The sequence below is a fragment of the Leptonotus elevatus genome, chromosome 17 (genome assembly GCF_054856555.1).
Source record: "Leptonotus elevatus isolate MCC_2025b chromosome 17, RoL_Lele_1.0, whole genome shotgun sequence".
Taxonomy (NCBI): Eukaryota; Metazoa; Chordata; class Actinopteri; order Syngnathiformes; family Syngnathidae; genus Leptonotus; species Leptonotus elevatus.
The window spans coordinates 1,226,061-1,249,851 of record NC_141255.1 but is presented as its reverse complement, the minus strand read 5'-3'; the positions used below and the strand labels follow the sequence as shown (position 1 = coordinate 1,249,851).

At 46.6% G+C, this 23,791-nt stretch overlaps 1 protein-coding gene across 2 annotated transcripts in view; it reads right to left on the bottom strand.

Annotated features, from left to right (window-relative positions):
* Positions 1 to 23,791, bottom strand: part of wnk1b (WNK lysine deficient protein kinase 1b) — a 76,816-nt gene that overhangs the window by 9,766 nt on the left and 43,259 nt on the right. The window contains exons 9-32 of one of the 2 annotated variants that reach the window (XM_086058959.1): positions 15,676 to 15,848; positions 13,284 to 13,504; positions 13,053 to 13,210; positions 10,972 to 11,060; positions 10,431 to 10,570; positions 10,262 to 10,341; positions 10,006 to 10,182; positions 8,785 to 8,851; positions 8,516 to 8,715; positions 7,660 to 7,959; positions 5,366 to 6,748; positions 3,670 to 3,759; positions 3,518 to 3,595; positions 3,277 to 3,351; positions 2,912 to 3,139; positions 2,690 to 2,760; positions 2,088 to 2,247; positions 1,898 to 2,014; positions 1,722 to 1,832; positions 1,600 to 1,651; positions 1,374 to 1,514; positions 646 to 1,264; positions 274 to 575; positions 145 to 206 (exon numbers count right to left, since the gene is read on the bottom strand). In XM_086058959.1, coding sequence (XP_085915085.1) covers positions 145 to 206; positions 274 to 575; positions 646 to 1,264; positions 1,374 to 1,514; positions 1,600 to 1,651; positions 1,722 to 1,832; positions 1,898 to 2,014; positions 2,088 to 2,247; positions 2,690 to 2,760; positions 2,912 to 3,139; positions 3,277 to 3,351; positions 3,518 to 3,595; positions 3,670 to 3,759; positions 5,366 to 6,748; positions 7,660 to 7,959; positions 8,516 to 8,715; positions 8,785 to 8,851; positions 10,006 to 10,182; positions 10,262 to 10,341; positions 10,431 to 10,570; positions 10,972 to 11,060; positions 13,053 to 13,210; positions 13,284 to 13,504; positions 15,676 to 15,848 — 5,094 coding nt within the window. The remainder of the gene's footprint in view (positions 1 to 144; positions 207 to 273; positions 576 to 645; positions 1,265 to 1,373; positions 1,515 to 1,599; positions 1,652 to 1,721; positions 1,833 to 1,897; positions 2,015 to 2,087; positions 2,248 to 2,689; positions 2,761 to 2,911; positions 3,140 to 3,276; positions 3,352 to 3,517; positions 3,596 to 3,669; positions 3,760 to 5,365; positions 6,749 to 7,659; positions 7,960 to 8,515; positions 8,716 to 8,784; positions 8,852 to 10,005; positions 10,183 to 10,261; positions 10,342 to 10,430; positions 10,571 to 10,971; positions 11,061 to 13,052; positions 13,211 to 13,283; positions 13,505 to 15,675; positions 15,849 to 23,791) is intronic. The other variant, XM_086058958.1, reaches the window with a different exon arrangement.

Below are 23,791 nucleotides of genomic sequence, written 5' to 3'. Positions count from 1 at the left end.
CCATTCATTATATGGGGAAAAGATGATTTGCGATAGTATTCTTGTTTTGGGTTACAAACATGAACAGGGAAGATTTAAACTCACATCTCAAGGCACCACTGTAAAATTGGAATATCCATTTGAATGCATTACAAAGTCACTCACCGGTACCCTCGATAAGGGAGTTTTGGATGGAGTCGTCTGAACAAAGCTGGTAGCAGAATTTACTGGAGGAAATGAGAAAAATGACATCAACGAATAAGAAGTTTGAGGACAGCCATTTAAAAGACATACCAGCAGGTGCAGGAGTGGAGACAGGTGTGCTGGGGCCCTGCGCGGGGGTGGGCGAACCCAGCGCCAGGGTCGTGGGGGGCTGAAGAGGATTGACCGTCTGGCCGGAGCTGACAGAAGCGGCGGAGGTGCCCAGCGGGGAGGCGGTCTCGCCCGCCGAGGCTCCGGAGGTGGCGTCGGCCGGGAGCGGGTCCCCTTGGGGCGACACCGCCCCTCCCCCAAGGTCCATGAAGAGCGAGCGCAGCTTCTTCTCCAGAGCTTGGATGTCGTCTGGCTTGCTTTGGCACTCCATGGAGGCGTCGCACCTGGAGAGGAATATCGCAGAATTTCATAAGCGACTCACTTCCTGGTTGGTGGAGCTTCATTAAAACTCACCTCGTGTCGCATTCCGCACAATGAGTGTGCGTCTGCCCGGGCTGGGCGACGACCTGCGGTTGCGAGTGCACCAGGGTGGGTTGGACCGAAGAAACATTGGAGGAGGAAGACGGCGGAGCGGGCAGGGCGGTTGTGGGGACGACACAGGAGGAGGTGGACGAAGCCGACAAGGTGGGAGAGAGCGAGCGATGGTCGCGTGGCACTTCGCTGGCTGCGAGAGTGGACGAGGGTGAGGTCACCAGGGAGGCGCAAGGGCATGTGAACATGGTCGGGAGGATGTTGGAAACACTGGTGAGGGCTAAGGTGGACGGGACGGAAGCAGGAATGGACTGCGAGTGAGTCGCCACAGCGGAAGAAGCAGAGAAGGACGACGTGGGAGACACATCTGGCACCTCCCGGTTTGAGCTCGACGGGGTGGCACCACCAGCTGAAGCTTCTACTGCAGCTGTGGATGCCTGTGATGGGTCAGAGGTCACGGGAGGATGGGTGGAGTGCATAGAGGCTGGTGCGGTGCTTGGTCCCGGGTCCAACTGGTTTTTGTTCCGTCGCAGCTCCAAGAAGGCTTGCTGTAAGCTGACAGCGCCTGCTGATTTTGACAACCCCAAACCTTCAGTCGAAACTGACCAAAAACAAACAAACAAACGCAATCACAACCAATTAACAATGAGTTTAGGGCTGGGTGGAAAAATAACGGTGGCGGTCGAGGGGGGGTCAAAGAAAATGCTCACCTGTTGCAATGGAAGGTGCAGGAGAAGGTAAAGGAGAAGAAGGAAGGCTGAGTTCTTTGAGTCTGGCCTCTGGTACGGGGCTGACGATGAACTTGCGGCCCGCTGAATGGACCACTTGTCCTGTTGCGCTGGGTGGCGTGTCTAAAGAAACAAAATGGTCGTTTATTACGCATCTCAAAGTAACAACATTTAGCTCAGAGCTCCATTTCACGAGAATGACGATCACCTGGCATGGGGACCGATATAGCGGGATTCTGCTGTGTCATGTCACCGGTCATCTGGAATCCAACCAAACGCTATTAAACGTGAACAATAAACCGCATGATCTTGCACCCGAGTTGGACTCACCTGGCCACCGGCGTCCCTCTCCAGGCCTTTTTCATCGGCATTCTCGATCACCTCCCGGACCTGCTCGATGAACGACTCCCTCTCGCTCTCCAGGATGAACTCGCTCTGGATCTGGAGACCACAGCAGAGACTTTAAAGTCCTCGCACAGGGGGTGCTAAAAAAGCATACATCATACCATGATCTGGGCTATCTCCTCCGGGTTGTCTCCATCCAAGTCGAACCTGAAGGTGACCATCTTCCTGTTGTGCGTCTCCAGCTGACACTCTGCTACTCTGTCTCCGCGGTTGGATATCTTCACATGGACACAAATGCATAAAGATACTGGCACGAGGAGCGTCTCGGCCGTCTTTTGCTTTTACAATTACATTGAGGACGTTGAGTTTGGCCTTGGAGAACTTCTCGTGCCGTGACCTGCTCCGTACAGAACGTCTCTGGTGTCGCTTGGCGGAGCGGCCCTCGTGGCGGCCTCCACCTCCACCTCCACCCTCATTGCCATCACTATGGCCCGAAGCCTCAGAGTAGCCACTGAAAAGAAAAAGGAAAAAAGGGCTACAAAAGTGTGGAAAATAAGAGTCTATCGTGCTCGTCACGAAAACTCCTAAATTGCTTCAACCATTGATTGAATAAAGTTTTCTACGTCAGCAGAAAAGTTCCTGCTTCTTTTTTTCCCTGCGAGTGCCAGGGGTTGTTTGGATAGAATCCATTTCTTTCACCGACCGGGAAGTAAACAAAAAGAGGAATTGTGGGATATATCGGTTCTAACCAGTGACGTAAAAAGCACGATTAACTTTTGACCATGTTTTGAACAACACATATTTAACGGCGGGTTAAGAAGTTAATAGCCGGTTAGGGGTTGAACAGTGGTTCAAATAACCGAGAATTGAACAACTGGACCCAGGTATGTTTCCGGAAACTTGTGTGTCTCACGGATATTTAATTGCGGTCAAAATAATGTGTTTATTATTACCTCTCTATGGATGCTTGTGTTAGGGGTGCCTGCAGCTGGAAGTGGGACAGGTCCAAGGGCTGAGACACAGACTGAAAAGCAAACAGGGTCAAAATACAAAAACATACATAATACATACACATTCAGGAGAATTGGGAGCTATTTCCAGCTAAATTGACAAAGGTTTGGGTCTACTCGGAACCTCAGGTAGTGGGGACATTTTCACCGTGGCATGACCAGTACCTGGGGAGGGGCTTCTGTGGCAGTATCGGGCGGGGCGGGGACTACACTGATGATTGGCACCATGGTGGCCAATGGCTGGGACACGGGCGCGGAGAGAGGGGAAACAGGAAGTGGCAGAGGGAAAGGAGGGGAGGCCGCTGACGGCACGGTGATGGGAGGGGGCGGCGAAGGAGGAGGAGGAGCAAGGCTCGCTGGGATTGCAGTACAGGTGGGCGCAGGGACACCGGGCTGAGGTGAGGCGGCGGAGGAGCCGGTGAAAGGCGGAGGAAGAGACAGAAAAGGAAAGGTAAGTCAGGAAGGGGATGGACCGAAGGAAAATGGAGAAGGGAGGAACACGCACGCACGCACGCAACCACTGAGGTTACCTGAACCAGTGCTCGCTGACTTTGGTATAGAAAAAAAAATTGTTCGATACTGGGAGATGGGCTGAGGTCACATGACTGAGCACACAGACGAGAGAGTGAGCGACAAATCCGACACGGGCGGCATGCCAGCGAGCGCAGAGAAAAAAAAAGAAAAAAGCAAAGAGACGCGAACTGAGGTGATACATGCGTGACGTCATTAAAGTCAATATGTATGTGGTATCGGTAGCACATAAGTGAGTACCTGCGCTGAGGCCTGCAGCAAGGAAATGTGTGTCGGGCTTTGAACTGATGATGCAACAGACTGGATGGATGAACCCACCTGGAGAGAGGAATTCAAACAGTTTGCAAGGCTTTGGAGCATTAAAAAAAAACAAAGAATTCGATTTTCCTAACCTGCTGGGGGTTCCCTTGAGGGGTCGATTGGGAGGCCGCTGGGCCTAACTGTGGGGAACCTGGGGCAGGCTGGGCAGGTGAAACCTGAGCCTGTTTTGTAGAAATGTTGCGAAATTAGAGAGGGGGAAAAAAACAGGACGTAATCAGAATGTGTGTACGGCTTCCTGATGGGAAAATGCATGAGTGCAAACGCAAGGAACTTCTAACGTTTTCACTCTTGTGTATGCACACATGCACACGCACGCACGCACGCACGCACGCACACACATCATCCGGGTACAACAGGCATGAAACACACACTACGCTACGTGGACAGCTTGTAGCGTTCACTCTATCGGGGTTAGGCTCGTGAGGCGGGGTTTCGTTCTCATGCAGGTTATAAATTAATGGCAGTAATAATAAATGCATGTTACAGCGTCACAAAAGTACAAACAAGCACTATTTTCTTTTTCTTACCCTTCTTCCTCAAACAAATCTGGTTGGCAAAGTCCCATAAAAACATTCAAATGCCATTAGAATTGGGCCTATCAGACCAAAATGAACCCTTAGAAAGCTGCAGACAACGTTATACTTGTCAAAACTGGAGCTTAAACAAAGTATAGTTGCCATACAACAGCCAAACTGACAAATAGAAGGACAGGATACGTCACGACGGAAAATCTCAACGAAAAATGAAAACAATGACGAATATGATCCACTGATCCTATCAGCTTTCTAAGGGTTTGATGACTTGCAGCTGTAACCTTTGAACCCTGCAAAAGATGTCAATAAACAGAGAAAGCAAAAAAAAAAAAAAAGAAAAGAAAAAGAACTGAATCGAAGCAGTACAACACAAAGCTACAAAAAAAACAACAACAACATAAAATTAATACCTGCACATTGCAATATTTGATCTAAGCCTCCGTGGTTTCGTTGTATGTTTTGGTGTGTTTGTCCGCACAAATCAACAAAGTCTTGCAGCTTTATGGCCTTTGACCAATACAATAGAGCTGTAAATTTTTACTTGATGTAAATCATGAATCAGTGAACCAAAAGTATTAAGGCAAAAGACTTTGGATTTGCACACGCATAATATTCAAGTATACCATAGGTACGGCATACCTGTACAAACACACGTTGTCTTCATATACGGACATATATGAACATACAGACAAAATACTACTTACGTTGCACAGAACATTAAAAAAAACAAAAGGAGGCTTAGACTGTTTACAAAAGCTGGTCCAACAGAACAAGTCTCAAGCAACATGCATGAATGCCCCAACTAATGATTTGGAAGTATATTGTCAAGGAATAAATATGTGAGACATTCATAAAGGACATCTGAGACGTGCTCTGTAGTGTCCAAGCGACTAGAGGGGGTTAAATTCACAACCTTACTAAATGCTTAAGGGTATTGGGTTTTTAAGGGTACCAGTACAACAGAAATTGCCCATGGGTCAAATTACCTTATCACTCATTTGCATTATCATTTTTATTATCTTGAAAAGTTGACATATTTAATAGTGTTGCCGGTCTACCGGCATTAAAAAAGTACTGCAGTACCACGCCGTCAAAAAAGATACTATACACCCTTTTGACATTGTGACATAACTAACTTATAACAATCAATCCCACTCAAAGCAACACTACTGCAATAATGTAATTGGACCCGTGGCTTTAAACTTGTAGAACACTGAAAATATGAACTCAGTACCAGTGTGGGGTTATTGGCCTGCATGGCCAGCAATGACTCATGGTACGTCACGTCGGGCCGGGAGGGAACGACCCCTCCATGGCGGGCCCACGCACTCGGATCGAGCGACTCCTGTTGGGCCGCCGGCGCGCCCAGGTCAGGGGTCGGGGTGGGAGGGAGAAAACTCTGCATGGAGGGCGGATGCGCCTGGCTTTCTGTTGAATCGCAGAATACAGCGGAGGATGACTGCGGGATGGAGCGAGCGGCCGACGGGTCGAAATGGCGGCACAAGGGAGGAGGGGACTGGAACTCTCCTGCATCGGAGGACGGGAGAGAGTCGCTGGATGGTTCTGGGCTTCTATCTTTAGCGCTCAGGCCAGCGTGATGGAAGAGGAGACTTCCCGGTGGTAATGGCAGCTCAGGACTGATGTACGAACACATCTCCTCCGTTACCGGCTGGAGTCGAAGGTACGAACCCGAGCCGCACGACCCCGTCGGGGTGTTTTCCTCCAGTGGGAGATCCATGGAGCTCCTCCGGGCTCGGTACAGTCTGGATGCCAGCAGGCTCGGGTCGCTCGCAGCGGCGGCGGCCGCGGCGGCTAAATGGTAGTCGAAGACACTACCCGTAGGCGGCGGCGCATCAGCCATGACTGGCGGCGCCGACATCGGGTAGGTGGAAGGTGATGTGTGGTGTTGCGCGTCGGAGGATGAACAAGAAACAGGGCAACCAGCCGGTTGACTCATGGAAGGTACCGGCGGAGGGATCGTACTGTGCGCGCTCAGTCTTTGCATGATGTGAGGGTGCAAGAAACCCGGCTGAGGACCGGAATCGTAGCCCAAGCCGGCAGCTGCGGCAGCCGCTTGCCTCTGCTGGTGGAAGGTCAAAAGGCCGAGCTGGTGCGCGGTCATCGGGTAGCCGCCGTACGCCATGGCTTCGTAATGGTCCAGTAAGGCTGCTTGATTTAAACTCAGTCTCCTCACCACTTCCTCGTGCTCCGCCCTCATGTCCTTGTAGCCGTAGTACGCCGGTTCCGATTGTCCCGGGAGATGCAGATGCTCCCCGACTCCGAGTCTCTGAGCGGCCGCGGCGAAACCGGGGTTGACCATGAAGAGAGAGGGCGCGTCCACACCCTCCATGCCGGAGAAGGGGTGCAGGCTGCTCCCATATCGGGGGTACGCCGGTTGAAAGTGGCGCGTGTGAGCCTCGAGAATAGACGTGCTCTTGCGCCGCTGCGTGTTATAGGCCTTGGGGGGGCCGGTGGGAGGGGGAGAGAAGGAAATGGGGCGCTCGGGGATGGAAGGGAAAAAAATAGTCGGGGGGTCTGGCAGTGGCGGGAGAGTGCCGCCCCCCCCTGCTGCTCCCGTGCTTGCTCCTCCACTGCAGGGGTGCGCCATTGAATGCTGCTGCGACAATGAGATACAGCACGTTTAGGAAGGACAGAAAGGCAATATGAAGAGCATCGTCTCGGAATAACATATCCCCCAAGCAAAATGGTGTGGTTAGGATAGCAGAGAGTATTCCAAAGGACAAAAAGAAAAGAAAATCAGGGAAGAAACAGGGTCAAATGGTATTAAAAAAAAGAGGACTGGAAAAGAAGGAAGGAAGCTGGAAGATGAAATACTCGCTCGAAAATAATCAATCGCTGATTTCCACTCAGAAAATCTTTGTATTTCACTTCCTGGCTGTGGCCAATGCGGACACACAAGAAGGAGTAGCACAATAACTTGAATTGCAGCATAAAATTATGATGCGCACAATTCTTGACATGTTATTTAATGATGTTATTACTGTTTTTATAAAGTGCAATATTATAGAGTACCATTTTTTTCCCTTATCAAAAACATGATTTTTTTTTTGTGGGGGGGGGGGGGGCTGCTCAAATGGATTAATGAGATTTCTATTCATTTCAATGGGGAAAGATGATGCGAGATAAAGATTGGACATGGAATGAATTTAGCTTTTATCTCAAGTGTTTTACTTTAAAAAAATAAGACATTCTAGGGACCTCTAGATTGTTATTGTACTTTTCCTTATCTGCTAACCTGTACATGCACGACTGATAAATTCTTCCTGTCAATGAGCTTTCCTTGCGGATAGATGCATGAGATATTAGTGCATTTGCATAGATTTTGAACAGCCAGTCAATCAGAATTGAACAAAATCCTGTGCTGGTTTACCAGAAGAAGAGAGGCAGCAAAAGAGATGGCTGAGAAACCAACATGGCACATGATCCCTCGTTATCTCTTTTTCTACCGAACTCTCTGCTTCTCGCCACCAAAACGCGGTGCAGCGGGACGACGAGCTTTGAACCTACAGGGCTGGAGAAGAGGGCGGGCAGGCTCGCCCTCCGCTGCCTTGGGTTGGGCAGCGAGGAGGCGGAGTGAAGTGGAAGCACCGTCTCCAAGGCTCTGGAGAGGCGCCCAGCGAACGTCTCCCTCTCGGCCGAGCGAGGCGCGCGAGGGGAGGGGCCCGCGAGGGAGGGAGAGGAGGACAGGTCTGGCGGAGGTGTGGAGGGCCGCTTGGGGCGTGGTGGCATGGGTGCGGGGGTGAGGGAGTACGAAGAGGGGGGGACGCAAATGGACATGCTACGGCTTCGACGGCGGCGGGACGCAGGCTGCGGGGATGGAAGGAAGGTGAGACCGAAGGGGGAAAAAACACAAGTGAAGACGCAAAGACAGCAACAAAATATCAACATAACCATATGACAGAAAATATACAATACATTCAACAAAAATATACTTTCATAAAATTTATGCAAGGCTACAGAAGGTGAAACGTTTAGAAAGAAAGAAAATTATTATGCAAAAATATACATCATGTTGCTGTCAGTTTGACAACAAGCATTAAAAAAATAAAAAATAAAAATGAATATGACAAAAAACAACAACATGACATTTAAATACAACCCAGTAAAAAAACTAAAAACTAAATAAAATAAAGGACAGTCATCAATAAAATGAGGCTGAACGGAGGAGATAAGAAATTATATAATAAGAATGTGGGAAGAGTTGAAAACCTTCAGCGAGTCCTCTCGTGACTGATCAAATGAAAAAGCAATCATGCTCAGCTCATAACCGCGAGCCCACTTGCAGGCACCGCAAACGTGATCTCACTCCAACACACCACGCAACACGTCAGAGAGCGCATCGGGTGAGATAAACGTCACTCACCACTGCTTGCGGCGGCTGGGCGTAGGCCGGGCGCTGCTGCTGCGTGGCGGCGGCGGCGGCGCCGTGTGCGCAGGGGTAGGGACTCTGGGACTGAGGCTGGGTGGCGGGCGGGCAGCTGTAGGACATGGTCAGCTGACCCACCTGGGGGCTGTCGCCGGAGAACAGCGAGGAACCCTGACCGCTGTCGGCGCCTCCTTCGGCTGAGATGAATGCAAATTTGTCTGAAGCGGGAATATTACATGTCAGCAAATCAGCGTCACGGGTCTTACTCATGTGTGAGATGGCCAGCTGCTGATGGTGATGCGCTTGCTCCGACTCGGTCTCTTCAAACTCCGCCTGGCAACAAACAAAAAAGATCGCTATTGTTCTGCTGTAAACAAAAAAGTTTGGAATCTGTGCTTGTAAGAAAAAACAAAACAAAAAAAAAAACAGCACTCCATAACAATGTACTTTATAAAAATATACTGGAACAACAATTCAATTTCAATTCAAATGTTTTTCACTCTTAAAAAAAAGAAAGAAATGAAAGGGGACAGAAAGAAGTCAAACTTGTTATAACTGCTTCTGATCTACACAAAATGAATGACAGTCAATGTAACAATTCTATCAAATAATTCAACAGCACATGTAGATTTTTCCAGTAATTGTGCATTTATACTTTTTTTTTTTTAAATACAGATAGACTGAGAAGATTCTGTTTTACAATCCAGATTGTTCTACAAACCGACACCTTTAGTTGAAATGCATCGTTCTTTTTGTTTTGTGCTATATTTACGTTCGGAAATCGTCTGTTCCTCTTAATTTGTACTCACTTTCCCTTTTTTTAAATTGGATTTGTATATTGACTGGTACAATTTCACGATGGGCTTTATACATTATTTTAAGGAGGTTAAACTCCATCAATTCATTACATTTGAAAGTTTTTAGTAGAATAAATAACGGATTAGTGTGGTCTCTGTATCCACATCTGAAAACAACACGACTGGCATGGAAAAAAGAACGTAAAGAATTAAACTTTTTGTCACATTTTTGGCTTCAAATCAATGTTCATTGTGCTCCTCCTTCTGGTGTGTGTTGCTTAGCCACTTGGGGGCAGTATACTATAGACATACGCCTATACGAGGAGACGGCCACAGCTCCTCAGTAAGTCTCCGTCACATTAGTTATACATTGCAGAAGAAATGGAATGTGAGTATTTTGTTATATTATCTGTTCATATACATTGCTCCACTGTTTGTGTTGAAATATTTTAAAGGGTTAGCTAGGAGTTTTGCATTCTTTGTTAACGTTAAGGTAAATTGACAGGTATGGTTATAAAAAAACTTTTTTTTTAGGAATTATTTACTATCCACAACTTCAACTTCACTTTTGCATCCAAAATGATGGCTTGTATCTCAAAAAAGTCAAGTCACTACGGTGTCAACGTGGGAGAAAAAAAATCATATCTGTTCCTCTTGATTCTTTACAATACAGACTAATGTCCAACAAACCTGCGTATGCGATGCTTTGAGTGCCTCTTGTTGTTGTTCCGCCTCAAGTTTCCTCTTCGCTTGCTCTTCCCGCACCAGCTGCCGCTGCTCCCGCTTCCTCCGGATCAGTGACACGCGGTCCTTGATGGCCTTGGCCATGGTCTTGTGGTCGCCCTCGGCCACATAGCCAGACTCGACCTAGAGGGCGACGCAGTGGCAACGTGTGTCACACTTGTAATTCTCTCTCGTTTAACCTCTAAACGATCTTAGCCGATACCATTTCCTGAGCCACATCTTCGGGAACGTCCTTGTTGAGGTCAAAGGAGAACTCGATGGCTTCGTTGTCTTTGTATTTTCCTGGAAACACAACGACAAGTTGGGCAGCAGCTATCAAATACTTTTAGCATCAAGTATTCTTTATTTTTTTTTTCCATCATTCTTCTTACCTTTGAGCTTCTTGACGTCTTCTATCCTAAGCCACAGTTTGATGGCAATCATTTCCCCGTCATCCTCCTCTGCCAGCTCAACCCTGACCCCCGTGTCCTCTTGGAAGAAGGCGTGGTTCAAAAGGATCTTGATAGCGTATCTGGGGGGGGGGGGGGGGGGACGGACAAGAGACAGGTTCTTTTCAAGGATCCCTTCTGTACAAAGGCAGCAGCGGAAGAGAAACACTTTGGACAGGCTTGGTGGCGGACTAACGAGGCAGAGATGGCGTTCACTTAAAGGGGAAAAAAAGCCACACAACCGAAATCAATCCCTGGGAAAATATTCAACAATTATTTTCTCATCTTCAGAGCTTTAATCAGCTGACCATTAGTTGGGCTGGGATAACTGAATTTGACAAAAAGGCTACAGGAAGAAAACAGAGTCCTTCTTTTTGGGAACCTTCGAGAAGCAGATGAGGAAATCGAATCCTCTTGGATAGAATTCTTGTTTTGAAAGAAAGCACAATGGTGTAGTCCATTTGTGTGTGTATGCGCGTCGCACCTCTCGTCCTTGTTTGTCCTGATGCAGCCCTCGATGATTTCCTTCACTTCAGGAATGGCCACCTTGTCAAAACTGCCCGGCTTTACTCCCTGCGTGAGAGCACAAATAAACAAGTTAATTCGATAAATTATACTCTGGACGTTGCTCCTTCAGTCTCCGTGACCCGATAAAGTGCATTCAGCGTGATAATAAAACATAAGTCAATTAATTCTCCTGATGTTGACTTGCAAAGTCACGTGATGTGCATGACTTGAATCAAGCGGCAGGCAAGAGAACATTCTGAAATATCGAATCAATTGGAAAACATGAGGCATTACTCGCATCCCAATCACAAGGCACAGAAGTATTTACGTCTAATCAGGTTTTAACAGGAATGCCGCCTTGTCATTTTGATTAATGGCGGTAGAATAGAGCAGTGCTTGTTTGCTAGGACTGTCGACATATTTCACAAGCAGACCTTTGAATGGCAGCAAACCGGGAAATCGTAAATGTAACATTTTACAAATTAGCCGCCAGAAATCGATTTTGGAGGACATACAACACTTACATGCCAACATTGATGCTGATGTCAAAAAACAAAATAAAGCTCCTACAGTGGAAAAAAAAAGAAGGCAGGATTGTTTTTTGTCTAATCATTACATTCATTCTGTATTAGAATTAAAATACATCCACACTATATGTCACACATACAACAAATAACTTCACTTTGTACACTTTTAAAAACTTGAATTGCAAATACATCAATTGTGGAGATTAACATCTCAAGTCTAATATATTTTGAAGCCAAATAACATTGAAAAAGCCTTTTTATCACAATGAAATGCGAGTGACTTACCTGGAGTTTTGCCCGAGAAAAGAAGCTTAACTTTGAGTCAAAGGTGTCTCAAGTGCGTTTACTAGAGCAAGCAAAATGACCACCTCCCATCCCATCTTTTCTGTCATTGGCTGTTTTCGCTCATTCCGCTCCCCACCGTATCTCAGTCACCCACAAATACACCCACACCGAGATTCCAGGGCCAAACCAGGTTAGGACTGATGGGAGGAGTAACGCTATTAAGGTATGACAGATTAGAGGGGAACGAGAAAGCGCTCTTTATGAGGCTGACTGGAGATACGAATGCTCAGCTGCAAGCGGGCTTTCGGAGACTCTCGGCCAGGATTAGAGGACGAGGCGATAACGCCAGACTTACTAAGTATCACCAAGTGGCTTTCAAGAGGTCGTTTTTAGATTATTATTCTAGTTTAGTAGGCAGATAACAATGGGATTCATGTAGCACTCGCTAGGCTTCCCAACACACCCCCAGCGTACAACCTCTCATCGTCTTACAGTCTAAAAACGATGGGTACAAAATGGACCGATCCTCTACTTGGGTCTATTTGATCCAAATTTCAGTCAAGAAATGAGTCTTTTAGTGTAAAACAACTCATTAAAATTGAGTCAGATCCTTGACTTGCGTCAAAAATTGGGGTCATTCTGTAATAAAACAAACCAGAAAGTTGGGTCAAATTGACCCATAAAGTGGATCGGTCCATTTTTGATCCATCATCGGGTTACTTTTGGGCCAACTGTTTTTAGACTGTAAGACAGTGAGATGAGAGGGTGAAGTACGCTGGGGTGTGTTGGAAAATAACGCACACGGCCAACTGGACAACTGTCACAAACAAATGTCAGCCCGGCGTCATGAAGCGGAAGGACGGGGGCGGCGTTAGGGCTGTGCATCGGATTTTAAATCAGCGTCCTGAGGATGAAGTAATGCAATTTTTTTTAATATGGCTACATTAAATTAGGCAGGTGTGTTAGGAAGTCTAACACACACTGAAATGTAAATTTAATGGAGTCATAAAAAACACTTACACTAAGGCTGGACAGAATGATGACCGCCTCTTGTATTCCCTCCCAAGAGATTCGATTAGAATTTTTAAAAATGTTGTATGGGAAAGTATTGATTTTGGTTTATTTCCAACGAATCAGGCCAAAAATAAAAATAAATATCACGATAGTAAAACAAAAACAATAAATATAATAATAAACATACGCTAGAGTACATACAAGCGGATCTCGTGCAGTGTAAGAGACTCACGCTGGTGACGCGTCTGTAGATCTGGGCGGCGTTCTGGCATTCCGAGTAGGGGTACTCGGAGGTGGCCATCTCCAGCATGCACATCCCAAAAGCGTAGACGTCTACAGATTCATCGTACTTCTCCTCGTACATCTCCGGCGCCATAAACTCTGGGGTACCTGACCGCACAAGGCAAGAATCCACATTTTCCTGATATAGTCCACATCCGAAAGCCAGCGCGAGACATCCTACCGATGACGCTCTTGGCAAACGAGGCTCTTTTCAGTGTGGCTAAGCCCAGGTCGCCGATCTTGACCGAGCCGGTGGGCCCGGTGATGAAGATGTTGTCGCACTTGAGGTCGCGGTGAATGATGGGCGGCGCTCTGGTGTGCAGGAAGTGGAGGCCCTTGAGGATCTGCCGGCACCACGAGCGCAGTACCTTGATCTTCATCACTTTGAAGCGTTTAAGGTAGCTGCCGAAAAAAATAGGAAAATCCCTGAAATTATTTTGTTGAAGTGCCAAATCTGACACGGAGTGTTATGGATCAAAAGTCCCGGCACAAATCGACATTAGGTTTGCAGCTTTTCCAGGGTTGAATTTCTCATTTGATATCAAACGTGGATGTTTTTGAAGTCTAAATGGATAATACGTGATTAATTTGGTCACTCCAGATTGGGCATGCTACAGGCAGAGGTTCACATTCATTTTGAAATTGACACACAGCACAATAATGACATTTTTCTCTTATGCAAGTCCTTTTAGATCTGAGAGCCAAATCCTTGATCTTGTTCATTCCAAATTGAATAAAAGTGCTGACTCTCATGAGAGTCAGTGCAAGTGATGTTTCAAAACTTCTCACACACATGTACACCTTGACTCAAAACACATCGCAAATCATCTTTCCCCATTTCAATGAATGCAAATGTCATTAATCCGTTCCAGCCGCCTCAAAAAAACGATACATTTGTTTTTAAGAAATATAGCACTCCATATTATTGCACTTTACAAATACATGCAATAGGGAAATAATTACAATTGAATGTGAAGAATTAAACAGTTTTTGCTTCAATTCGATGGACATTGGGCTGCTCCTTCTGGTGATTCGCTTTGTGTTATGTTTAGGTCAACATTAAACATTAACTGAGAGAGAAGATAAAAGCTATTTTTGAAAGAATTGTTCACTGTGTGCCAACCTGCTTGTTGTTGTTTGTTTACTCAAGTTGGGTCAGTGATCTCTCAAAGCACAACTGTATTGTATCAAACACACATGAGGGTCCCCTCCTTAAGAGTGTTCATTTGGACTGCAGCCAACATAACATAAAGTGTACAGTAGATGCGTTCCGGCAACCACTTAACATTGTGACACTGATTTACATTCTTCTTCTCGGGCTCCTGCACCTTGTTAAAGTACTGCAAGTGTCCACCGATGGTGGGAGTTTAAGAGGGGAAAAATGCTTCTACAATACACCACACTGTATGTGATTAGTATTGTGAAAACTGGATGTTAATCCTCCAATGCTCAGTAGAGGGCACTATCGCCCTTGTGAGCTTTGTCATTCTTGCCAATGGAGTCACAGGTGGCGCATTTTTTGTGTTGGGCAGAAATACTTTCTAGTAAAAATCAAAGTGCTTTCATGCTTCTTCAGAGTGTTCTGCTCTTGCTGAATTGCAACCGTCAGCGCGCTCGTCCACGCGTCTTGACGTTGCGCTTCCCCCTCGGCATGCTTCACATGGGCCCTGCCTCTGTCTGTCCGTCCGTCCGTCCGTTTGACAGGAATGAGAGGAATCTGCAGCAGAAGCAGCATCTGGCAGGTGGGCCCGTGTCCCGCCATGCACCTCGCCAGGAAGGCGGGGGTCGCGCCGCCTGCACGCCCGCCTGCCCCACGTTTGGCCTTTGATTGTGGAATCGCGATGAATAGCCTGCATGCTTCTATAGACAGGGCATGTGCTCACCGTGTGGACAATGATGACCACAGACATCGATTCTTCACGCTGTTTTTTTTTTTTTTTTTTTTGGGGTGGGGCGCATGGGGCAGAACCAGCCGGACATACGGCATTGTATTGTGCACAACAATACGCCGCCATTTTTGCAGGCTGTACTACATTCACCTACTCACAGATTGATACGATATGATACGTGATCGGCATAAAAATAAATAAATCCAATACTATGGCAAATACAACTTGCGGGCTGGTAAAGTAGGAGCCATGACAGTCGCGTGGAGACACCAAGGTAAACACAGATGACAAAATATGCTCTGAAAGAAATATTTTGTGTTTCTGAACAATATTTGATTTAAAATGAAACATTTTCATCAAAATTGCAAGACGTAATGGCATTATTGGGTGCTCAGTCTGAAAAAAATCTGTTTATCGTTAGTAAAAGTATTACTTTGGCGCCATCTTGTGGCAACTTTATGCCAGGGAACTATTTTGGGTGAATTGAGGTGCTTTATGTAGATAAGAGTAGTGCTTTGGCCCCATCATGTCGCCTTGGAACTTTTGAAGTGAGTTGAGGAGTTTCACTGAGACAAAAAGTAAGTACTTTGTGGCATCTACAGGCAATTATAAAACTTTTACGGAGGCTGTGATAAATGACTCACGACGGGACTCCGTCCCAATCACTGCGGGTGTAAAACTCACGTCTTGAGCGTGCCCGAAGTCATGAGCTCGGTGACCAGCACGATGCACTTCTTCCCCTTGCACGGCCCTTCCCACGAGTCATAGAAGCGGACGATGTTGGGATGCTGGAGGCCTTTCAGCATCCCGGCCTCCTCCTTGAAGCGCTGCCGCTCCGACTTGGACAGCTTGCGGTCCTGGAAACACAACGAGAGAGAGAGGGGAGAGAGAATGTGAATGAAGGCAACAGGAAGTCAGTTGCCGAGTGGCGTGGACGCAGGTGAGAAGGGGATGCGACGTGAGAAAGTGGTGCTCGAAATCTGATGATGAGGATGGTGTCGTACATGTCACACTGAAAGGCAGATGCTCACTCGGGAGGACGCCGCGGATGAAAGTGCTCATTGTTCTTTCAAGTCCGACTTCTAAGGCTGCTTTTATCAGAAATGCTCTCCCACCGTGTCGTCTATTCGCGAACAGCAATCCATATGCTTGCAGAAAGTGTGCAAGAGGCTTCCAATCCAGTTAATTACAGCTCATCTCCTGGATGCTTCTTAAGTGAGTCGTCTACCGACGAACACAGTTTAACGGGCATTCCAGCTCCGCCCCCGATGACCTCATAAAATGTAGAAGGCCACGCAGGCCTTGTAAGGACGTGTCGTGTGTGCGCCGGTTACTCAGAATGAACGCGTTTGCATTTTGATGAGCAACACCGCGCAAGTCTTCTCAATAAAACGTTACTAATAAATAGGACATTACACATACAAATGAGTCATAATGTATGCTAATCCGCCGGTCTGGGTATAAAATTGGTACACATTTACTGTCGTTTTTAATTGCTGCAATTTTGCGCTCACTCGACTCGGCAACTCAAATAATTCAGTGAGTTACGAAAAAAGTAGGAATTTGAGGAATGTGACCCCAAATGGACAAGAATAATTAAAGCACCTTGCACGCACATTTTGTTGTTTTGCAAAGTCTATTTTTATATGATTAAACGATGGGATAATCAATAGAATCATAACAAAAATATTCAATGCTGCTGCATTTGGGAACTTGAACTCCTGCCAAATTACAAACAAATGTCTCAAAAACAACAATAGAAAAGTATTAATAAGTACTAAGTACTAATAATTGAGCAAAACGAGGGATTCATTAACATTTTTGTAGTATAATATGCATAAAATGTATCGGCAATTAAAAAAAAATCCAATTTATTTCACATTTTTAGATCAAATCCTCTTACATTCTTACAAAGAAAGACAGTTGAATCCGTTCATGTGTTTGTTTGCTCCTGGTAATGTTTTCTCCACATTTTCTCATGCGTTGTATGAGAACATCTTGTGAGCTTCTTCAGAGATGAAGAGGTGATGATCATAAGACTTACACATCATCATCATCATCATCGTCATTGTGTTTGTGCGAGTTAAAGTGCCCCATAATGGCCTCTTCCTGTAGTGCGCACCATACATTTCATTGGTGTCTATTAGCAGCTGACAAACAAACTTGTACCACCTGACCCTGTGGTCACATGACAATAGCTGCAAGGTCACCTGACTGACTGGAAGTCAACAATCCATTTTCCCAGCAGCACTTAAAAAAAAAAAAAAAAAAAAAAAAAAGCCGCCTGACCACCACCCATATTACTGTAGCACGCCTCCTTCGGGATACTTGAAGATTGCTTCTCCCTCTCTCACATGTGCACGAGCATGTGCGGAGGACCTGCCTCTCTCATCGATTCATCGGAGGCAACATTTTATATACAAAGCAAAACATTTTCAGAAATCTCCTGGATGAGTGTAGCTGAGCGATTTTGAAAAATAATCTAATTTGAGATCCCCTTCCACTTCTCAATATTCTGATTGCGATTTAATAGGCAATTATCCTCTTCACATGTATTATTTTTTAGCAAACAAGCAATAACAATCTGTGTTACAATAAGAAATATATGATTTTATGTGAAGTGAAAAACAATAAACAACAAAAAAAAACAATACGGGCTATTCGGTCCCTGTACGACCGATGTCAGAGTTTGGTCCGCATTGCCGGCAGTAAGTCGAATTCGTTTCCTGTGAGGGTCGGACTCCGCCAAGGTTGCCCTTTGTCACCGATTCTGTTCGTAATTTTTATGGACAGAATTTCTAGGCGCAGCCGGAGTGTCGAGGGGGTCCGGTTTGGTGGCCTCAACATTGCGTCTCTGCTTTTTGCAGATGATGTGGTGCTGCTGGCTTCTTCAAGCCGTGATCTCCAGCTCTCGCTGGAGCGGTTTGCAGCCGAGTGTGAAGCGGTTGGGATGAGGATCAGCACCTCCAAATCCGAGACCATGGTCCTCAGTCGGAAAAGGGTGGAGTGCCCTCTGCGGGTCGGGGATGAGGTCCTGCCCCAAGTGGAGGAGTTCAAGTATCTTGGGGTCTTGTTCACGAGTGAGGGGAGGTTCGAGCGGGAGATCGACAGACGGATCGGTGCAGCGTCTGCAGTGATGCGGACGCCGTATCGGTCCGTTGTGGTGAAGAAGGAGCTGAGCCGAAAGGCAAAGCTCTCGATCTACCGGTCGATCTACGTTCCCGCCCTCACCTGTGGTCACGAGCTGCGGGTCGTGACCGAAAGAACGAGATCCCGGATACAAGCAACCGAAATGAGTTCGAGATAGGGTGAGAAGCTCGGTCATTCGGGAGGGACTCAGCGTCGAGCCGCTACTCCTCCACGTTGAGAGAAACCAGTTGAGGTGGCTGGGGCATCTGGTTCGGATGCCTCCTGGGCGCCTCCCTGGGGAGGTGTTCCGGGCATGTCCTACCGGCAGGAGGCCCCGGGGACGACCCAGGACACGCTGGAGAGACTACGTCTCACGGCTGGCCTGGGAACGCCTCGGGATCCCATCGGAGGAGCTGGCTGAAGTGGCTGGGGAGAGGGAAGTCTGGGCTTCCCTGCTAAAGCCGCTGCCCCCGCGACCCGACCCCGGATAAGCGGAATTGAAGACGGAACGGAACGGAAACATGTATTATTTTTTAGCAAAGAAGCAATAACAATCTGTGTTACAATAAGAAATATATGATTTTATGGTGAAGCGGCTCCGAAAATGGATATTAGTATAGAAATTGGGATATAGTCTAATATGAAACAAAAACATGGTTAAGATAGATCACGGCAGTGACGATAAAAAGAATAAATCAATAATTGTAATTGAATTTACAGAACACCAGCAGTCTTGTTGAGAGGCTAGTTGTTTTCCGTCTCTTCAAAACATCATGAGACTTGTGTTTGTCAGATTCAAAACTGCCCTCTTTGCTCTTCCTCTCACGCTCTCCTCGTCACAGACGTGCCAACAAGCACCTCACCGTGGCGGGCTCGCACCTTCACATCGGCACTTCCTTATCTGCCACTCACACAACGCCACACTGCCAAGCTCGATGTTCTCCGACGAAAAGAGCCGCTGACGCATCCCCTGCGCGTCGGCACGTCTGAGTCGGTTGGCCTATTTCTGCACGAGGGAGCATAAAAAACAGGCGCCCACGCGGGAAAAAGGCCGCCCAGCCACGCAGTCCCGTCACCGGCAGCCCGCTCGGCAGTAAAGCGGAACCTGAAGCTGGAACGCTCTCATTGACCCACGCAGCCTCAGACTGGATTCGACTACGGAGGTCACAGAACTGTGTCACTGAATCAGAATTCGCCCCCTAACCAATATGTTGCACACAAACAAACAAAACGGATGACAACTTCAAAAGCAACCAAGCTTGGCAAAATAAAACTCGGTATTATCTGAAGGGGAACCCGCTTGCTTTGGACTGGACAGGCTGCAAATGAGTATTCATACGAAGCGAACCTGATAAGAAGCCCCTTTCCAGTGGGCCGCTCAAAGATGGCACTTAAGAGTTAATTTACGAGGCGAGGGAGTGTTTTTCTGGAAGCAAACGGAGGGTGTATCATATTTACTTTGCAAATCAGTGCCAGGATAATTGACTCACGGCAAAACAACCCTGTTTGAGCAGTCGAGATACAACCCATCGAGAACGTCCAACTGGATCTGCTGAAATGCTTAGCCAACCCAATTTGATCCCCCCCCCGCTGGACCTGCATGCGTTCGGACCTCAATTTCAAAGAATGCCGAGTTGTATACACTCACAGCGTTAATGCATCAAGCTTGGCAGGAGAACTTATGTCCAGAGGGGAACTTTGTACTTTCATTAGTATGACGCCAAAGTGTCGAAACACCACACACATGCTTGGGAGACGCTCCCCTGCACAGAACCTCATAAACATGCGCACAGCTAATGCACAGCAAAACCTTTGTCACAGCTTGTTATGGGTTCGGCCCCACCAGTGTGTCAAATAGGGGGAGCATCTGTTGTGAATAAGAGTGATTGAAAGGGGGATGAATGACTTCCAGTAAATGTGTGTGGGGACCTGGGGGGGGGGGGGGGGGCACAGAGTGAGCCCTCATATATGCACACTGAGGGACCTTCAAAACATTTCAGGTGCGGGTGCTAAAGCCCCGAAGGAAAACATGGAGATTTGAGTTGACTTGTTGGCAGCCTGCTGCTATATTCCAAATGTGTTTGCTTGATCTTTTTGTCCACTCTCTCTTCCCCTTTGTGTTTCTCTTTCCACTCTCTCCTGCATTGCCGCCCCCGCCCCCCCTCTTCCTCCTCCTCCTCCTCTCATTCCTTCCTCCGACTTAGGTGGTTTTTGGTTTCCCTTCAGTCACCACTCTACATATTGCAGTAACCAGGGCCATGTGTCCGACTCACAGAGCTGAAATCTGACCGCAAGAGAGTCTTGCCTGTTGAAAATGTGGCCAGGCAAAAAGCATTATTGGGCTTCCTTGTGTTTAAGGGCGGCGCTTCGTGCGGCACCTCCACTTCCTTAACATGTGATTTAGAAATCAAAGGAGAGCCAAAACTTAAGCTTTAAATGCTTTCAAATGAGCAGCAAAAATGTGTCAGGATGGGTCCCATTTCGATAACCACGTCAGTGTCTACTCATGTGCTTAACAATAAGTGCCATTGCAGTCGAACATTCATCGTTTCTTTGCAGCAGCAACCCAAAACTCCCTCCAAATGATACCTGCAGTAATCCACAAAATGAGGCTAATGAGTAAAGCTGCGATATGTCAGGGTTGGGGCAAAGAGGGCAAAACCCGACGTCATTTAAAAGATTATGAAAATGATGGTGTGTGTGTCTGATTGGCGTCATTTTAGGTGCTGTATTATCACAATCCAAGGAGCAACAATCCTCAAACTGGCAAAAAAGTGCTAATTGTGGGTTCTGTTGTTGTTCTTTTTTAATGAAATTAGCAACCAACAACAGGCTACTTTGTTCCACATCCAATTAAATCATGTGAAGGAAACAAGCAGCCAACATGTCAAAAGGACAATTTGTAGCTACTGCATCAAGTGACAGGACTGAATTTACAGTAGATATTTTCAATCTCTTGTTATACACACACAATTCAAATCGGTTTACATTTATTCAAATTTCACTGTAGGAATGCACCAATTAGACTACAAAAAAAAAGGTTGAAACAAAATTGCTGCCTCGAAACTTCGCAGGTTAGCCAGCTGACATCTACATCCTCTTTTACTGACGCCCATGTCACTCACCAGGCCAAGCCACGCCATTTTGAAAACTTCAGGCATTTTATATTACAAATTATGCAAAAATCTTTTATCTCGTTGTCTTGGCATTTCTTCGAGTTGACTCGGCTCCCTTTTGACGTTTTTGCCATACTGAACCCCCCCAAGCCCGCCTTGATGGACCTTTTGTAGCCCAGAGTGGAAAAAGGTTGTCGTCTAAGTATAGCGCAAGATGGCCTCGTTGCCGCGTTCGCACGTCATAAACAGGCAGGCCCGCGCGGATGCACATGATCCATTCAGCGTCATCCTTCCGTCGACGTTTCCAAAAACGGCGAGGGCCAAATATGCCAGGCCGCTCAAGTAGAAGCAACAACTAGACTTTCATAAACAAGAAAGATTTGACAGCATGTGTGTATGTGCGACCTCCATTCCCTCAGCGTGTCATTTAAATCTCTCAGCCATTGCGGACCCTTTTACACTAACTGATGATCTAACGCATGGTTAGGAGAGTGTGAGGGAGCGGACGGAGGGCCGGTCCAGATAAAACGATTACATAATCTGGCATGAGGATCCTTTTGCACGCCATTAAACGTGTGTGCCCTGCACTTTTGACGCCCACGATGAACTTTAGCGCGTCTCGGGTTTCGCTTTCATCAGCTCGCCGTGGCCGAGTATCAAGAAAAAAAAGGTAGCGGCTCTCCTTTTTATTTCTGTTTATTATTTACTGAGGGCGGAAATGGGAAAACATGAAGTAAAGCGCTCCCTATTGTTTGCTACAATAAATATATATATATATATTTTTATCTTACTTTTAATTTCAAACAAAAACAGAAGCAGCATCCTCTTAAAAAATTCTCTGAAAATCAAAATAAACACTTCTCTGTAGTTAACGGTTTGTAATTGATCTAACCTTACCGGAAATCTGCCTGACCGATAATCTATCTATCCCCGCGTGCCACACACGTACATGTGCTTTATGACAAACATGCACGCGTGTGATTTAGCGACTTTTCCAATCAACACCCAATAACAAGGGAAGAGTGACAAGAGATGAATAGAACAGGATGACGAGAAAGTGCAATCAAATAAAATAAAATATAAGGAGCGTGCTAGACCTCCACCAGGGCCTCAATTGGACCTGCACCAAAAGCAGTTCTGGCCCAGCATTCACTACAAACCATTATTATATAAGCTACTTTCCCCGACGATACTATATCACCTTGACCTTGTCCCTCATTAGATACGTGTGGCCGTTTCCTTTCCTCCCTTGCAGAGGCCCACATTGGTACGGAAACTGATTAGCAGAGACGACGGCGGGAGAGCAACCGATTCGGGCCGAAAGCCGAGACGTTAAACAGATATGGCCGACTGATACAGACGAGCGCTTCAGAGTGAAGTCATCGGCGACGGCGCGGCCACCCCGCACACTCGCGCGCCTTTGTGTTGTTGCCGTGCACGAGTGCTCGCTTTACGACTTGACGCAATCCAGATGAGACTTAAAGGCCTCTTTTTTTTTTGGGAGCTTACATCCAAGGCCGTAAATTGTTACGGTGGTTGCGGCAAATGGTGTTGAAAATCATGCAAGGATGGACGGATGCGAGATGGCAGGATGAGGAAATGGGCAAACTTGCCCAGGGTCGTCTTTCCTGCTTGGATGACACGCGGGGCAAACATGTTCCACACACACTCCTCTGAGGTAACAGCTTCCCGATTTAAGACTACGACCACAACAATAACCATATTATTATTGGCAATAGCCATCAACTGGATATCGCCCCGCTGAATGTACGAATCCACATTTTTTAATGGAGAACAAGGTGAGGAAAAGGTTAAGACGGGCACATGAGTGATACAATAACCCACAGAGACGCACACAGAGTGGGTCGGGTTGCTGCAGAGGCGCCCCCGGGTGTCAGCAAAGCCGAGAGAGACAAAGATGTCAATGTCACAATGAGTCAGTGTCAAACTTACGTCACCTAAAAAAAAGCACACACAGCCTTTGTTGAGTGAAACGGTTGTTTCGCAAGAACCTTGAGGGTTTTTGTTTTGTTTGGACCAATTTGAGAAGTGTACCCCCTTCAGGAGTAAATCCACTTCACGATCAATCTGCACCTGCATCCTCAATTGGCTAAAAAGAACCTGAAAGATTATAACTGGCACAACATGTATCTTGGGAATCTATCCAAATGGAAATGAGAACATCTACTTCTACAATGTAACAGTGGTTACAGGTTTGATACGTCATGGAATAAAACACAAACATTTCTAAGTCACCTGACCGCTGAAACGTGCGGAAGTGCCTCATTTAAGGGGTTCGTAAACTACGCCCATATTTGGAGTTGGACTTGCTGTCTGGAGCCTGCAGCATCTACTTTGGGTGTATGTGTGTCAATAGTTGTAAATTTTCAAGAAATGTGGGGGGAAAAAAGAGCCCAAAATTCGCAAAAAAGTTTTTGTGCTTAGAATGGGTGGATTTTGAAGCGTATCAAAAAAAGGAAAATGCTAATTTTGGCTATGGAAACCGGTTTTGCAAATAAACACCGACATGAGCGGATACACGTGGCACGTTTTGA